The sequence below is a fragment of the Lates calcarifer genome, linkage group LG24 (genome assembly GCF_001640805.2).
Source record: "Lates calcarifer isolate ASB-BC8 linkage group LG24, TLL_Latcal_v3, whole genome shotgun sequence".
NCBI lineage: Eukaryota > Metazoa > Chordata > Actinopteri > Centropomidae > Lates > Lates calcarifer.
Window position 1 is genome coordinate 16,047,888 of NC_066856.1, and position 19,241 is coordinate 16,067,128.

Below are 19,241 nucleotides of genomic sequence, written 5' to 3' on the forward strand. Positions count from 1 at the left end.
AGATTTCAGTCTGGACCAAGGACTTAGTGGAGTGACCAACATTTTCACTCATAAAAGCCATCTGCTGGCATGACAAAAATCTATTGGATAGATTGGTCATCCCTGCACAGATGAGTTCTGTGTATATCAAGTGCTCTCCCAAAATCCCTTCCCACCCAGTTGCACATCACTTCACAGTTTAATTAACGCAATTCTGATGAGTCTCAAGAGTGCCATGTCATCTCAATGACCCCAAACTACCTGCAGTGATTTAAACGTCCAGGAATTCCTCATGATTATCAGTCAATAGAGCTGATAACACCTGTAAGATGACTTGAAAGACTAAAACAGCAAATGCAGATGCACAAAAAATACATAACAATACCCATGTTACTGCAGTTATTTTAATGTTATCTGTATACAAAGAGTAGATCTACAGTTTTAGCCTCCAAAAAGCAGTTTTAAGGCATTTTAACAAACTGCCAGGGCCTTTTTCATACGACAGCCAATGGGGAGCGGCTGCAAGACAGATGGAAAGCAGCCACTTTGGAAGGGCCTGTCATCTTTGTTGGCAGAGGGGAGCACTTTCTAAAGTTGTTGAACATTTTTACTTTTTAGAGGACCACACAAAGTGGACTGTGAACTGCTGTTGTTGTGAGTGGAGGAAGAAATGTTATGGTTTTCACCTGACATGGTTTTCACATTACAGTAAGATGAAGGATGGTAAAACAAAGTACAGAAGTTTGTAGTACTTCTTTTGGAGCTGTGGCGCTCTGCTGTGGTGATTCTTTGACTGCTGAATACCTTTTGTGAGTCACTTTTTTCATACTTTTTGTACAGTATGTGATTGATATTCTCTATGGAGAGCCGGAACAAAATGAGGCTAACCTTACTCTGTCACTCAAATGTGAAATGAAATTCTAAATCATGAAAAACTGCACAAACCACCATTAGAATCACAAATGAATCACTTCACTTTGACCTGGAGGGAGGGCATGTTTAGCAGTGTTAATTACTTTCTTAACATGTATGTTCTTTGACATTATTTCCACCTTTGATCTGGCTCTATGAAGCCTTCAATTCCAACAACACAGATGTGTCTGGAGAAAAATTAAACATTTGTAGTATTTTTTTCTTTTAACTCAGGAAAGAATCAATGCAAAGCAACTCTCAATAAAGGAAGGAAGAGTGAGAAAGAAAGCCTTCAGTATATGGTTAGAAATGCCTGTCACAACAGGCATATACATAGACAAATTGATGCAAAGCTATTTGGAAAAAGTAAGATGTCTGTCTTACATCACTAACCATAGGATTGCCTTTTTTCTGTCTTATCTCATGTTCAATATAGGTTGTTTTCAGGCTCTTCTTTTGCTTTCACCTCTCTACCAGACCCCATGTGTAAAGTGACATTTTTCACCTCCATATAGCCATTATAGAGAACAGTGGAAATGCTGTTTAAATACCCTTCAGACTGACTGACATTCCCTTTGAAAGAGCTTGGTCATGGTCCAATTTTGGCTTTGTTAACTTTACACAAAATTCTAACTCTACTGAAACGCCGACCGTAAGTGCACCGATTAAATGTATTATTCAAACACATTAGAGGGCAGATAAGTTGACCAAAGTGCTGTGCAAACGTTATAGATTGATTCTCAGCTTTACATTTTAAGTAGGCAATCATAACGTTGAAATATAATGTGTCAAATTCTCATAAATTAGTAAAAATATTCATAATCCATGACTCAGGATGATAGTCAATAGGAATTTTATAGAAACACAGTATTGCAATTAATTCAGTGAGTTGAAACTCTGGATGAGCAGAGTTGGAGCCTGAAACTCTAAGCCCTGGACCAGAGGTTCAGAACAGTATGTCAAGTGATATTTATAGCCCACTGTAGCCTCCTGTACTGAGCTGTATATCCTGCACTTGCCCCTAGCAGTGAAAATTAGTTTTTTTGTCACTTTACCAGGTTTGTATGTGGTTTTGGCATTGTACAACTTCAAAGCAATGTCACCTGAACAAATGTCTCTAGTTTTCTTGGAGTGTACTTTGCAAACATAGTAAAGTTCTGTGATTGATACAGCTTACACCACTTGACCACTGGCCCTACAAAGTCAGAACGATTAGTGACATAGTTTGATTTGAGTCAAAACCTGGGAAAAGTTATCTTGAGTAAATCTTTATCGTTTAACTTAATCAATTTTCATGTGTTTGATTTATTGGTTATGAGGCTGTTGTCAGCTCATAGTTGCTGTCAGTTTCACAAAACACTTCACAGATGTCACTCATTAGTTGTAATGCTGTTCTATAATGAGCATCATTTCTGACAACTTCAAAATTCTGATAAAGTGCTTTTTTTCTAGGTGGACCTAAATTCTACATGCCTAAATAAGCCATCACAAGTCCTGACTGCCTCTACTGACATCAAATAAATCTTCATTTTCAAATGAAGATTTATTCTGAAAAACACAATGTGCAACACATCTATATGTGAAGAGATGAGAAACTTTAGTAGATATCTCTTCAATGCAGTCAGTAGACGTCTTTGGGATAATGTCAGAACTGTTATTTTTTCAAATTCTGCCAATAATTTTAGTTAATCTTTGAATGTTTTAAACTAATATTCTTATACTATTACTATTATATACTGTTATTCTTATAGTACCTTTAACCTGCAGACAAGAGAATTAACTGTCATATGTCTAGTATGCAATGATGATTTCTTGTATCTTGTGTATACCGCCTGATATGGAAATACACTTTCCTTCTCACTGTTCACTTTTTAATTTAGATCCATCCATCAATAGGCTGTCAGTTCTAGCCTGTACTCACCTGCACATGAAAAAAACAAAAAAACAACAGTCCTCGCACCGATAGCATCTGAGGATCCTTTTTTTGTGACAGAAGAGCTTTGATTCCCTCCCCCATAATACTTTGAAAGGGATGCCTATTCCTGTCTTCCGTTTATGTTCATCTCTGTGATGAGGGCAGCTGAATGCCACACACACACACACGCACACAGACAGACAGACACAAAATAAAAAAATAAGTGAAAGCTTTGCCCTGATTGCTAGCTTGATTACTTTCATTGATGTGGATGACAGATCGGCATGGTGGCAAGGCTGGCAAACCAGAAAAGGCAGCGGGGCACCAAACTGAAAGGCCTGGGCAGGACTCCTGCATGTCTTTAATTAACATGTGTGTGTCAAGGGCCACTCCAAACATGGCCTTATTGTGCTAAACTAAATTAGGAACACTTTTGGCCACATTTAGAATGCATTTAAAAGTTCTTGTTGGGCAGTAGATTAGCAGCTCTGATTTGATGGATGCTTGATCTCTTGCTGTGAAATGTACATGTGATGTGTGTGTATGCATTATGTGCAGTATGTTGTTAGGTGCACTGGTACCACACTATTTGTAGTATTCATATTGGTATGGATGCAGCTGCTTAGTATTTCTGTTCAACATTTGAAATAGAAATGTTACCATGAGTGTTACTGCTGTTCTGCTGTCTTTCACTGTATCAAACAATCATCAATCATTAATCAAAATATTGTCAGTTATTTCTTTTAAAACCTGGGATGTGGTTTGGACTCAAGCAGCCTGTTTTTTGGCTGTGTAACTTCTACCATCACAAGACAGAGGCTGCTCTATTGTTTTCTGTCAGATCTGATCGTTTCAGAAGCAGAGCCTCTTATGCTCTGCAGGCTATGAGTGCATTATATTTCAGGGTTATACTAAGCACAGGCCAACGCATGAATCCATGTAACTGATCCAGATTGATGTTAGTTTTGGATTTAATGGGGGGGGGGGTTGCATTATCAATCTTGACTAAAATTGTTTAGGCCTATAATAATATTCATTTTCTTCACATGGAAAGAGAGCCATTATCTCTTTGGTCAGCCAGCAGGTGCAGATTTTTGTCTGATGGAGACAAAATGTATAAATGGCAGTCATACAAAAAAAAAATCAAATCATTTCTGACTTTGATTGAAAGCCGGTTCTCTTATGTGAACAGTTGCCACGTAAGAGAGAGAGAGAGAGAGAGCAGTGAACTCTGCTGAAAACTGCCTTTCTGCATTTTCATATTTATCCCCCCAAAAAAGATCTATCTGCACTCGCTTTGTATCTTTTTGTGCAGGTTTAAATCTATTAAACTGCCTTTTTGACTCATTTTTAATCAGCTTATTATGGCTGGAAAACAGAATTCTTCCTTATTCAATTTCAATTTTCTTATTTAGTAAAAAAATGTGTTGCTCTTGAATTTTTTTCACTCTTTAAAATGACACTTCAGTTGCTTTAGCTTATATTTCAGCTGCTGTTACTGCTTTAACTGAACACACATTTGTAATGCTTTATCTTCAACTGACACTTGAACTGCTTTCATTTATTTATTTATTATTCATCTATTTATTATATTATTATTTAAACTTACAATTTAAGCTTGAAACTGAAAATTTCAGAAACACCTGTAATATTTCAATTTGACTAGGTGTATTCAAGACTAGTTTTTAGTTCTTTAGTGTCTGCGTGCAGTATGTCCAGGACTGACAGCTTATTGTTAATGGACCTCGATAGTTGTAGTCCTGTCTTTGGTTTCTTTTTGTTTTTCTCAATCCGGTTGAGCATTGGCTCCACAGCATGGTTTAAAGGATCTGCTGTTAATGTCTTAGTGACTGAAAGCACAGGGCACCCTCTGAGGTCCTGTAAAATCTGTGCCTCACTGGGTCAGAGCTGTTTTGGACTAATGGCATATTAGGCAGGTGGTCATAATATTTTGTCTCATCAGTGTATGCCTTAATTCTAGAATCTACTCATCTCATCTTAATTACTCAACTCCATATGGCACTAATCCAAACAAATACCATAATCACATGTCCTGTTTTTGTGTGTTTGTATGTATGCATATGTGTGCATAATCCATGTCTGATTAGCTTGCATATGACAAAAATGAAAATCTTTCAAAGCACAGCGCCAAAGTGCTTTATAAGGTGATAAAACTCTGATACATATTGAAATTTACATTTAGAACAAAAGCCTACAAATGCAAAACATGAAGAGTAAAAAAGACATGAGAGAACTTGAGGAGATAATATAATAATAAGATAATCCAAAATCAAAATTAGAAATCATTTATAATTATAAGTAGAATAAGGATAAATCTGTGTGTACAGATCCCATGCAACTGCACACCACTGTGTGTGCTAACAGTTTCTACATGGTGGCTGCTAATTCCCCACCTCCCAGCTTGAAATGAAAGAGGAGAGGCTGAGCCACTGAGCCTCTCTCAGAGCACAGCACCATGGCTACTCACCAGAACATGGCTGAGTGAATAGATGAAAAACCAAGCATGTCGGGAGCTGATGTCAGTGACAGCTGCACTAAAGCCCCCCCATCTACATTTTTAGCTCTTTTTGTGTCGCAGAATGACCCGTCTTTGCCCCCTCTGCTCTCCTTCTTTTATCTGAGCTTCATGTATGTGTTATTTAATGAGTCTGGGCTCCCTGCTGGCTTTACATATGGCCCATATTGTCCAATAATATTTACTTAAATTCCAGTTTTTTGGGGGATATATGGTCTATGATTTACACTATGGGAAGGATTATTGTGGGCAGGTTGTGCACCATCTATTTCTCAGGGAACATTGTCATTGTTTCACATTTTATTTTAGGGTTGTTTTTGATACATACTGCACTACCTAGCTTGTAGAGACCCTGTTAAGCCCCGCCGTTCAAGCTGCTCTGTGAAATATCTTGAGGGCGATTGTTGATTAAGGGCTCTTGAGCAGTGGCAGAGGCTGTTTTAGTGTACTGGATCCAAGATTGCTCACAGGTTGCCTGTAGGTATGGACTTTTGTATCCATTTTGGATTGTGCACAGTCCATTGAATAGAAGAAATTGTACTCAAGTCAAGAGAGACGTAAATACAAAGCTGAAAATGTGTGTTTTGGGGTGTGTCTTTTTATTTATATTTATTTTTGGTCTTATTTGAGGCCTTTATATTTTTCTACTTCTAGTTTTGCATAGAGCCAAACCAAATGAGCGTAAAGAGAAACAAAATAGAATTAACCAACCAACACAAGTTTTCATGTAGCACAGAGTGGCAAAAATGAAAATTCAAATGCAAGAACAATCTGAACACACTGTGCCGTAGTTATAGTGATAGGATAAGCATGTATCAGTGGGTTTGTTATGGGTTCTTTCATGCTTTTTACCCTTCTCCCTCGCTACAAGGTAAACAAGCAAACACAAAGCTAACAGGCTGGTCCCTCGAGAACTGCCTGCATACAAAGTGATGATAAGTGTCAGCACTGATTTCAGAAGGGTTCATGTTCAGATCCCACCCCACCTTCACAATCCCTGGGAGTGCCTTTGAGCTACACCATCGCAGAGTGCCGTGCTGCATGCTGTTATGCTCACCTCAAGGGAAGCAAAGAGAAGAATTACAGAGGAGTATTTACATTTTTGCAAGTGAAGCAACTATGGTGTTCAGTAAAAGTAATAAGAGTTGAAACTTCAAAAACCACCTGAAAATGAGCAGCGACGGTTTTAAAATGGGTTAGATTAATGAGCGAGAGAAGTATTTGACCAGGGTATACTTTTAATAAGCCCTGCCAAGCTATACATATTTTATGTAGTCCTCAGTGCTGATGAGATTTTGAGATAGGAATATGTGAAGCCAGTTGCTGCACTATTGTGTGTCCTATAGCCAGGCAGAGAGTGGGAAATGGAGCAAACCAAACAGTTCACTGAAAAGACCACATAGTGTGCTTGGCCTCTGACCTGGCTTGCATGCTTTGTGGCCTGTCAGCTTTGTCCTCCTTGTCCATGGCATTTACTGGAAACAAACCGCCATGGATGGCTTCCTCAAGATTAAATGTTGACTCTCCCCACGACTGACAATTTCCCTCAAGTTTGCTCCTGACAGCAGGAGATGGCGAATAAACACAGTGAGCTCCGTAAGAGGGGTGGCATATGCATGCTGAGGCTTGAGGACACAGCCAATGCAATCATCGTGCCCCTAACATGGCATCCATCAGCCAGCTGATGGATTCCATTAATAAAAGACCTTTCTTGTATCCTCTGTTCAGTATGTACTCCTTCAGCGCTACCAATATAATAATATTGACCTAATCATTCTCTACCCCTGCAGCACAGGCTTAGAACCTGAAATACCATTGTTATTTATCCCGTAATGAGATGTTGACATTTACAGATAAATTGAAAGAAGAGTTTCAGCAATAATCCTTTGTGACTATGTTGTATTATAAAAAGTAATGCCATTCAGTGCTCTACACAATAAACAACAAGAAGGGACAGTATGTAATTGAAAAGCATTGTACACTCTTGTTCCTTTTTGACAGTAAAAAATAATCAGAATGATACATTTCTTAAATATTACAAATCTCTAGAAACCTTTTAGGCACAGTGTATAACTGGGTATCATGCAGTGGTAGGAATACAGGGAAGAACTCCTGAACCCGAATGACATGAGGAAGGTCTGTCTGCAGACTTGTTCTAAGCCTTAGCCATCTCCCTGGCAGAGGTTAGTAGTAGTTAGAAAGTGCCACAGCTGCACGGTGCTGGGGGTGGAGGAAATTTCGCTTTGAGACGCAAAAGGCTCCGGCTGCTTTCTGGCGCTGGTAACACGCCTCTTCAGTGTCACTTGGAGTTCAGGAACAGTGCCTCAGGCTCCTTTAGGAAACACAGACCAATCTGACAAGAGTGCTGACAAGGAGGTACCAACTGATTGACAAATCTCAATTTCAGAAGGAGTATTGTGGTTTCTGTCCAGCTCCTGGAACAGTTGATCAGCTCTTCACAATTCCATGGAAACTGGAGCTTTCTTTGGAATTTGTCCATCCAGTTTGCATGTGTTTTGTGAACTTGGAGAAGGTTTATCTTAGTGTTGCCCAAGTTTTTTGATCATTTGCTGGAGGATTGTGAGGCATTGGTGCCATCTAAACCAATGAAAAAGCTGTGTTTGGATCTCCAGCTGTGCTTTACGAGCATTCTTATTGAAGATTATGCATTTTCACCAAATAAATTTCAAAGCACAGTTAAGGGGTAGGGTGTAGAACATCCAGTATCATAACCCTGAGTAACCATAGGGTCTCAACTGGGACAGAAGTATTTTTGCATAAAACATTTCCAGTGCTGCTTTGAGGATCAAACTCCCACTTGCGATATGCTACAAAATCTCTTTTGAATCTTTTGGATTCATTTTATATTTACATTCTCAAGATTTCTTAACAACAAACAAGTGAACTAGAGGTCCAAGGCAGAGTGAAAGCTGGCCATCATAGGGAGGGGGAAAACGTGACATTGTTCAGTTCTGACGGAGTATATCAGCCTCTTTAGGACTGTATCGCCCCTCTTTGAGGTAGTTCTGTTGGTTTTATGGGGCATCCACCATGTCTTGAGATGGTTTACACTGACAGTTCTTTGTTTGTTTTTCAGATTGATTTATAGGTCGAATTACACAATATTAAAGGGGCACTCCACCATTTTTACCGAAGGAGTGCTACTCCACCCATGAAAATGTGTAATATCTTTTGTGGCTCTGGAAAGAGTTTTCTAAAGTTGGACTATAGCAAACGTAGGATACATTGTTTTTGGAGCTTGACCCATTTTTGAGACTTGAATTGGGATAGCTTGCAGCATCAGCAATCAGCATCAGTTTTGACTATTCTTTTTTTTAATCTGCTGCAATACTTTATCCCCAGAGTACCCCTATTAGTTTGTTATGTTTACACTGTGATCACTGGCAGTGTGAGACTTTACAAAAACCATTGTCTTAGTGCAACAGGCTGGAGTGAGCCTGGCTTGCGAGTAAGCAGGTAAGCAGCTAGCCCAGAAGAGCAAATTTTAACAGACAAATACTCAGCCCAGTCTTTCCTATAATCGCTGGTTTGGAGGCAACAAGATTCAAAATTCTTGGTAGGAGAAGAATTGTGGAGATATTACAGCTTCAATTGAAGCTTTATTCTGTGCACATTTAACACCAAATATCAAGGATCAGGAAAAAACATTTCCTGAAAATATCCACTAAAAGCTCGCTCTGCATACTCTGCTGTTAATTGAGGTGTTCTGTCATGTTTGAGGTGATAGAGCAAAGGCAGAAATATGCACTCTGCTAAATGCTGACAGTTAAAAATGGTCCATCTGTCCATCTTTAAATACCAACAATGGCCTTCCCCTAAGATATATGACAGTTTTTGTGTTCACTCTGATGTTCAGCACATTGAAGGGATTGATGGCCATCAGACAGCTTTGACTTCAAAAAGGATTATTCAAGGTTGGTTACTTGTCATAGTAATTTTAATGCTCCAAGAAGCTTCAAGAGTTCTTTCTTTAGAGTTGTTCAAGGATTATTTTTTGCAGGTGTACTTTGAGTTGGGGTCTTAAAGTCATCTTTAAACTCGTGACTTGTTCTTCTGGGATTAAACCTCTGTCATAAGCAGAGGGTTGTTGTAGTGACTACAAAGGTTCACTGATCAAAATGTTGCTTGTCAGACTTCTCTGTAGACCTGTACGTCTTTCTATGCATCATTATAAATTCTATTAATATTTTTGCCTATTCTAGCTACTCTAAGAATCAAAACTTGAATTTCATAGGAATTATTCATTGAACTGAAAAGCTTTATTTTGAAGATGTGAACTCGTGTGCCACTAGTTTTAGAGAAGGATGGTTTATATGGCCATCAAAAAGGATTGATCTGACAGCATGGCTCTTCGTACATGACCTCAACTCTTACTATTGATTCTCAAGGCAAAGATCTAAGGAATCATTTTTGTCATCAGTAGAGAGTCTTTACATGTTGGCTACTCTTAATGGTAATTAGAGGGAACTGCTGAAAACATTTGAGCTTTAATATACAAATGTCATGTAATACAGTATGTCACTGAGATATTGCACAAAGAACATTGACTTCTTTCTAGCAACTAAACCATCTGTTCTCCTTTTTATGCCAGAGGGCAGAAAATGAATGAAAAGAAGTGCAACATGGAACACTGAGTCTAGCTTTCACTCAACAGAGCATTCACTCATTGCTATTGAAGTGGTGGTTTGAATATTGTATTCTTCACTATCTAAGAACTAACTACACCTGACATCAGTATCATAGCAAAGTGGTTGAACATAGTAGAGTGTCTTCTCTGGAGCAGGTGTATATTTTCTGAGTGCAGCTTTTTAAAGCAGATTTTGAAAGTTTTCTTATAAAACTTTGGCAAAAATGTAAATGATAAATGTTTTCTGAGGACTCATTTGACCTTGACATTACTAATGATAGATTTCTGGCTGGAAACCATGAAAACCATGGGCCCATTTGGTGAATCATTCATCATTGTGTTATTGATTCAAACACATTTTGTAATAGCTGTAGAATTTGTTTTTTATGTGAGATGAGCTAGTTTTTGCTGGAGGTTTTAATGGAAAAATTGTTAGTTTGATCATTTATAATGACCATTACATTAGTTAGCAAATCACAGTGGCATTGCAGTAAATGGCAGCATTTCATTTCATTCCATTATTTGTAGCCGAATGCAAATCACGATGGCAGTTTGTAACAGAATTCATTCATGCATAAATGGTGCATGTTTTGCTCTTTTGATCCAATTTGGATGTTTGTCTAACACACATGATATGTCTTTGCTTGTGTTGTTTTTATCAGCCTGACACAGAAGTGAAAATTCACATGGTGTAAATATTAAATATTTCATACAGCATTTACATATTTTAGTAGCATTTAATATGAGATATTTATACAGTATATTAAATTAGATGAGTGACAGGAAATATACTAAAATAAAGCCAAGTTTAAATTCCAGTTCAATCAGTTTAGCTTGTTATCTCTGAATAGGTGATGTGAACTATCTCTTTTGTGTAATCAGTATTTAATAATAAAAGACGGAAGCCCTCTAGCCAGTCTAGCATTACCATTAAAATATTTAGGTTATTTTTGCTCCAGTAGATTATTCACTTATATACCCACCATTACACTGATGTTGTCTTTTCTTCCAACAGCTACACTCAGATGTGGATAAAGGAGATGGCAAAGTGAAGTATGTGTTATCTGGTGAGGGCGCCACCTCCATCTTCACCATTGATGAGAACACAGGAGACATCCATGCCACAAAGCGGCTTGATCGGGAGGCACAGGCTTACTACACCCTCCAAGCTCAAGCTGTAGACCGTCTCACTAATTTACCCGTAGAGCCCAAGTCTGAATTTGTGGTCAAGGTCCAGGACATCAATGATAATGAGCCAAAGTTTCTTGATGGACCGTACTTGGCAGGGGTACCAGAGATGTCACCCTTAGGTAAGCCTCCCCATTTGTCTTAAATATAATCTCATAACGACTCCCCCTTTTTTCCAATATGTTCTCCATCCTTGCACTTTATCCTTCTTTTCAGCTCTCTCTCTCATACTCTGACTTTCTCTTTGACTTGCCCTCGCTCCAACATCTGCATTTGATAATTTTCCACCTCACTGAATTTGTCTTCATCTCTCTCAGTCTTTAGGTCATGGGGGGAATCGGGAAGTTTGCAATATTAATTTGAATCCAGGGTGTTCGCTTTGTGAGACTCAATACATGCTAATCACAGTGGGCATAATTTAAACTACATGAAGTTCTTCTTGTACATGAGCCCCACATCAATTGAGGTCCAGGTTATACCACTTGGATTTGGGAATCCATTAGCCAGAGCATGCAGCTTTATTGGCTTCTTTGTGCTTTTCACCAATATGCTGATACATAAGGCCATGGACTCTTATCCTCTTGAGGTCTTTGAGTTTTTAAATTTGATTTAGTTTTTGAAAGCATGATGATGTACAAAGATTTTCACTGCTTTGATGCCCTTGGAACTTTAGACAAGGCAAGCCAATTCAAAGTAGTTCACAAAAGATATTGTGAAATAACAGAAAGCAAAAGCAAAAGGGAAAACAAATAAGAGGCCAAAAATGTGCAAAAAAATGAAGCAGGCCAAGATCTAATCATGACCAATGATGTACAATGATGTTTAGGTTTGCAGTGTTGATTAAAAGTAGTAAGTCTCAAGTGTTCTGAAAGTTTCAGATATGTGCAAATAAGTGGACAGCAAACAGACGAGTGGCAGATACCCTGAGAGGTCTGAAGGGTTTATATTGTGTGTGGAAATCAGAAATATATTTAGCTTGTAAAAGATAAAGGTAATTGTAAACAGTATAAAGTTATTTATCAGGTCCATTAGAGTTATTAATTTGATATACACAAAATTTGTACATTGCAATTACTGACATCATGTTCAGCTTTCTGACCTCTAATAAGTGCAGTTCCAGTTACTCATTGATTGGTTAACAAGACTCTGAAACTTCTATCTATCTATATACATATATATATCCTTATATATATATCCTTTAAATTGTTTGATGACATGGTTATTAACTTAAAATAAGTAGATTTCCCTTAACTACATTTACAATCATAGGTACAAGACTTTAGCCATTCAAAATATCATCCACTAGTTACCCAGGTATTTCTCCAAAATTACAAATGTCAACCTCATGGTGGCACTGGAAGAAAAAGTCAGTTCGTTCATCCTCTGAGGATGTCATTGCAGTCTGTCTGCTAGTTGTTGAGATATTTCAAACTAGTCTAAAGTGGTGGGCCAACAGACTGAGAGACCAATAGGCCATATTGCTGTTAAAAGCATTATACAGCCTAATATAGTTGTCTGAAGGACTCAGCAGGTCATATTTCGTTGATTACATTAGCATTTATTACTGCAGATATTTTTTTATCTGTCTGTTATAAATGCACTCCTTGAGGAAGTCATCATATCAGACCCTGTCATTAACTGCCTGCATGGTCAAGATTTCCTCTAAGGTTTTGAACGAGTCAAGCTCAAGCTCAAAATGGGAGTAAATGCAAATGAGCGACAACAACATCCTGAGGCCTTTCAACTTAGCAGGTGTATTAGGAACACAGCTGGAGTGAGAGAGAATGACCTCCATATTGATAAGCCATGGTCTGTGTGTGTTTATATAGACATGAATATGGCACTTAAATCTATTTTATCAGTTTATCAAAGATGGTTTAAGTTATTTTTTCTTTCTAAGCATGACTTAAATTCTAAATTTTGGTCAACAGGAAATAGGTGGTGCTGAGCATTAAATGCTTTCAATATGCTGTTTCATGGTGGTTTTAGTCAGTCAGACACAGTGTATTGTAGTGTGAAGTCTGATGCATCTTAATTTACATATTTATCACCTCACATATGCCAGCACAGACCTCTAGGCTTAGAAATGTTGATGAATGACGCATGTTTAAAAACTGAGTCAAGCAAACTTAAGTCCTGAATCAGCCTCAAAGGCCACAGGCATTCTTTCCACAAATTGGGCTCAGACTTCATGCTAGCTAGTACTTACACATACCTGCCTGCTGAAAGTGAAGTGTGTCTGAAAAATGTCTTATACAGACAAATAAATTTCTATCCATCCATTATCTTGCCACTTCACAGTGGCAACACAGTAAGCTGAGCAGCACATACATCCTTAACTTCCTCCAGCTTCTCCTAGGGGTCCCCAAGGTGCTCCAAGGCATGCTGGGAGCTGTGGTCTAATCACAAGTTAGCTGTGACTGATGGGGTGGAGACAGACATTAACTTGGCTGTCAATACACAGAAAAAAGTGATATGGCCTTTTCATTGGATTTAAAAAAATACAGGCACAGAGTTTGAGATAACTTCAAACCTAGATATTGGTTTATGTGCATGATAAATCACATTTATTTTCTCTCGAGGTGTTCCATCCAGTTATTGATTATTTCTTGAAGCTTTTTCAGGTCATGAACTTTCATAGTCAAAATGCAGTGGCAGTGGTCCTCTGAGGAAATAGGAAATAAAACATGCTATTTCAAATATTTGATACAGATCCTGTACACAAACAGAAATTGACTATGTGAGGCAGTGCAATCTGCATAGTTCATTATCAGAATTGAGGCCTAGCAATCAGTCCTCTTAGTATGTTGAAAAGATGTAGATTTGCTACTCAAATTATGTCAAATTCATTGCACAATCAGCATAGCTTTATTAAAATATGCAAGAGAAGGTACAACAGGCATCATTAGCAAGTACCTGAGAATATCTTTAATGAGTGACTTAAGAATATATCTTCTTTGAGTTACTGAATTAGAAGTGCATCCACTTTTATACTGTCAACATACTCTTGTGCCTGTCTATAGAATAAAGTGAAATGGGAGTTCTTGGCTTTTTTTTTTTTAAAGAAAATTTAGTAATTCAAGCAAAACTCTATAAAAGTCTATGACGTTGCCTTACAATCTTTCCAGAATGTATAGAACTCCTTTTACATGTGTAGAGAGACTGAGAGATGGAGTGTCCGTGGTCATGTGGTAACCAGTGGTGGGAGTGTGTGCTCTGGCTTTGAATGCATTTTTTAATATTAAGGGGGTGCTTTTAAGCTAAAATAAGGTGTGAAGTTGCTCTTCAAACTTGCAATAACTCCAAATCCAAATTTAGCCTCTTTCTGAATTTAGGGATATTATTCAGAATTTAGGACATGTGTACACTACACATCTCAATTGGGGTTTTTACGGCAGTTTGCGACACACAGCCTCTCGCCTGTTAACGATCAGCTGTGTGTCTTGTACATAGACCAACAAGATAACAGTTGACAAGGCTGGAATATAGATGTATGTCCAGAAGAAAAGCCCACATTTGTGGACAAAAGGAGAAACACACCTATATTTTAACATTATGAAAGACTTGGATATCAAGTGGATGTATGAAAGGGAAGTGTTTACGTTAATCGAAGTAAGCATGGCTGCATATAAACAGGAATATTAGTGGAGGATTCTTTTTCATTAGCCAGGTAAACAGCCTAGCAGGAATATTGACTTTTTTGGAATAAGGGTAGTTAAACAAAACAATGAAGTTGTGGGCCAGAAACCCCCCAAAAATGATGCTATAAAGCTCCTTAGAGCTGAAGGAAGCTGCAGAGTCAAGTGACAGTTGTCTGTGGGTTAATGAGTTTGTGTAACCCCTTACATATATAGACTACTACATATATGATCAATTGTTAATATGTATATTTTTTTTATTCAGGGCTCAGGGCTCTATCAGTAAAGTATATGCAACCACACTGTACTTCCATACACCCATAAACACTGAGAGCTAAAAAAAACTAACTCTGCGTCTCACCATCAGTACCTCAAGCATACGTGGTACTGTACAGATGGAAATTAGAGTAAACAAAGGTGTTTATGGGTTTTTCAGAACCTTCAAAGTCAAAGTGAAAATTTGAGCAGGCGTACAGTCGGAGTGGGAGTCGTTCCAAGGGAGTGCTTACAACACAGGCACGGAGATCTCTGAAGGATTACACAGCCGACTGTCAACGGGGGGTACAGAGCTCAGGCTTAAGGAACCAGAGGATTAGAGTACAAGGGCTTGGAGTCTCGTGTCCAACCCGAGATAAGACAGCAACTCGGTACATCAACCACAGAGGAGGATGCGTTCACACAACGAGCGCCGAGATGCAGGGTCACCCTCGCCACTTTATTTACTCTGCCAGCTCCTGTGAAGGTCTTCATCACAAGTCGTGAGAACAACAGGAGAATAATGCATTGCCTTCCTTTGTAAATATCTGCTCAAAGCAATTATCAATGCAGTAAAGAACAGGGAAGGGCCAAGCACCTCTTGTCCTCAATAATTCCTTTATAGATGTCTTTAAATCATTAATGGTCACAGCTCTGCACTGCTGATGAATGGGTTCAATTTAGAGGAAATCATGAATTTAATTAATTAAAGTAATTAGAGGCAGGGCTCGTCCATACACACGGAGACCTTATGGCCCGAGGATCTCTGAAGGCTTTTGTCTTAATCACGGCTGGGATGTCAAATAAAAGACAAGAGAGCTTGAGGACAGTTGGAGGTGTGACAATCGTGAGCCTTGGCTCTGTCCCGCTGCACAGCGAAGGGCCAAAGGAGCAGTTTGAGGGCTCATTACAAGCATAGAGAATGTAATGTCAACCCAAGGCCACAGCTCTTGAATTTACTACTCACCAGCCAGCTGTCATTGTTCCTGTCTAATTCATGAGAGTGGAGATCAAGGATGGGATGGTCGTTTAATTCTGGAAATTAAAAAAAAAAAAAGTGTTCCTCTTTAAAAGTTGATTCTAATTATTTTCTCACTGTAAGTGGAGCTTTGGGGTCATGCTGATTTTACTTTGCATTGTGGGCTATGAAAAACACTGTGGCCACTTTATTAGGTACACCTTTACAATCTAATGCGATCCAATACAACTGCTCTGCCATAACATCTGTCTTCATGAAAAGGTGTTATTATACTGGACTACATTATATTGAGAGGTATTTCTAATTTTTTAAATATGAAACACCTCTGTTTAATAGTGGCGGAACAGCTGTGTTGGATTGTATAATATACAGGTGTACCTAATGAAATGGACACTGAGGTGCTGTGTTAAAACACACATAGAAAACAGCAGGAAGCTGGGAACTTTCTTTAAAAGTGTTGTCATTCATTTTTGCTCCTGCAGTTGCAAATGAATGTGAATTGAACTCTAAGCAATAATCCCTGCTTATCTGAAACAGCGGGGAGCAGGTGTGAATGTGCATGAATATAATCAACTTAATCAACGTTACCTTCTTTGAATACTCATGAAGGCAATGCAAAATTACTGGACCTAAATGAAATGTTTAAATTTATTTATTATTTTTTTATGTATGTTGCAGTTCAATTTTCAAGTTACAGATAATGGTTTCAAATTTGTTCACCTTCAGTCACATGAAAAATGATTTGTATTTCTACATGCAGAAGATGGCCCTTCATTTGAACATACATGCAGTATTTTCATATTAATATATAGAAGTTGTAAGTTACTATCTGGGTCACAGTCCTCACAACAAACATATTTTCAGAAATGCATATTGTTCTTGACAGCCTTTATATGTGAGTGGCTGAGGAATACCTGTCTCCCATTCAGATTAAGCATGCCACATTTATTTTCATTACTGGCAGATGACAGTTGCTCACCCAAGATACAGAATTGATTAGGAAACCTGTTTTGTGCACAGCTGTGGGGGAATAAATAAAAAAAAAGTGAAGATCTGATCCATCACATCAATGAAGATGGACAAATATTGAAGGGACACAGACAGGGCAAATTGAGTAGCAGATGACAGCCTTGTGGAGCAGAAACAATCTATTCAAATTTCAGATTGTTCATTGCTTTTTTTTTTTGACATCCAGCTCACCCAGCTGGTATTACTTTTCATTCCTGATATTATTGTTAGAACAGGATGTTTGTTGGACTCACAGGGCAAACAACCTGTAGGAAACCACTAAAAAAAAAAACCTTTAAAAGCTGTGCTCCATCCGAGTCCATATTGAATGTTAATTTACTGCCGTGCCTTGTGTGAAGTGATTTTAACTATCAACCTGTAATAGAGATTTAGACGTCGCCTGAGTTCTCTTTCATGCAGTCATCCTTTGACCTTGGTGTTTTAAACTACCTGTAATATAACCTGTCATGACTAAGAGGTGATGATATAATCTGGGTGTCCTTCTCCAACTGGCCTGGTGATAACTTCTCCAGCTTCACCAAGCTTTTTTTTTTTTTTCATTATATTGTTCACATCCAGGGCCAGAGCCTGTTAATTCTGCTTTACAGCCAGAATGGAAGGACTCTAATCTTCAATTTCCATGATCACTTCATTCTGTAAAAAGCCTGTAAAATACATCTCATGTTAGAAAGTGAGATTTTTATTAGGATGTTTGCTTCAAAGTAAAATATCACCAACTTGTAAGACAGCACTTTGTGTCAGATGCTACAATACAAGCTCAAACTAAGCCAGATACAGTAGTATGTGCAGCTAACCATTAAAGTGAAATATTCAAGCATAGGCCAGTTATTTATCTCACCTGGAAAAGACAAATGGAAAATGGTGGATCTTCATTTTCAAGGTTATTTCAACAATGTCTGTTGTTGATGATTTCACCCTTACTGTAGGCGTCATCTTTAAGACCAACTCTGACGTACAGTCTAACAGCAAAAAATAGCCTGCGCCATAATGGTTGTTTGTGATATTTCAGCTTTTTATTACATGGCTTTTCCTCCCAGTTATCAGATGGATATCAATTCTCTTACCTAAAATTTGCCTGAAAAAAAAAATGTGCCCGTGAAATGAGCCCAGTTGGAGAAACAAGGCTCATTTATACCATAATGAATGACCTATTGAAATTGATTGGCACTGATTGTCGCTGATTATGTTTTTCTCTGTGAAATCTTCAAACGCTTCTCTGCCTTACCTTCCAAGCCACGGCTGTCAGCTCAAGTCACATCAGCCGCGTTCAGTTGGTACATTTAAAGAGAAATGCATAAGGAGTCATGTCTGATGTCTTCGTCTCTGCCTCGGAGGGAGAGTGGGAGAGGACAATACTCCACTGCACGCTAAAACAACAGTTGTCAGTTGTCAGCAGAGTTCTCAGTCGAGTTTGAAAACAAATTTCCTGCTTGTAGGCTGGAGGGAAGTTTTGGGATTTTGGAGGGGGGGGACTGCTGGCCACTAAAACAAAACCAGGCTTTATAGCTTGGGTTTTATAACTTTATCTGCAGCACTCCACTGCATAATGTCAGTTTTTTCCCTGAGACTAAGGTGACATGGCAATAACTAATATTCCTCCAGTTCAACATAAAATAAAACATTTATTTTACACTGTAGTAACAGATACCTTCCCTTTCTATCAAACCTGAGCTATTGTCATATTTTTATGGGTAAATGATGTGCCCATAGTATAATACTAGCACATGGACTTGAACTTGTTGTATGGGCCTGTGTTTTTTAACATGTTGGTTCTCCTTCTTCCTTCTTAAAAAAAAACAAAAAAACAACAGTATTTCAACAGCTATTAACAGTGTGTGCATAAAAGCCTAGGCCCAACATCAATTTGTTTTTACCCCTCAACAGTTTGCAAACACTAATGCTGAGTAAGCACTGTATGGATTCGGTCTGATTTTGCAATTGGTCGGCCATGACAAATTTTGGAATCAGGCCAGATTTCGATGAGATTCGTTTTCATTTAAGGTGTAGTTTGAGCAAGGTCCTGATGCTTGATTAATCATTTGAATGACGACTGTGGTCTGGTTCCTGGACGACTGTTGAATATCTGGCATGTCCCAAATTTTGGATGACTGCTCTGCAGCATGAGCACACACAGACTGATTTATCACACGATTACTGTCAAA

General features: G+C 38.4%; 1 protein-coding gene across 1 annotated transcript in view; it reads left to right on the forward strand.

The window, feature by feature from the left end:
- Positions 1-19,241, forward strand: part of LOC108900029 (cadherin-7) — an 89,101-nt gene that overhangs the window by 25,742 nt on the left and 44,118 nt on the right. The window contains 1 exon segment of the mRNA XM_051066851.1: positions 11,006-11,300. Within this exon segment, the coding sequence (XP_050922808.1) occupies positions 11,006-11,300 (295 nt within the window).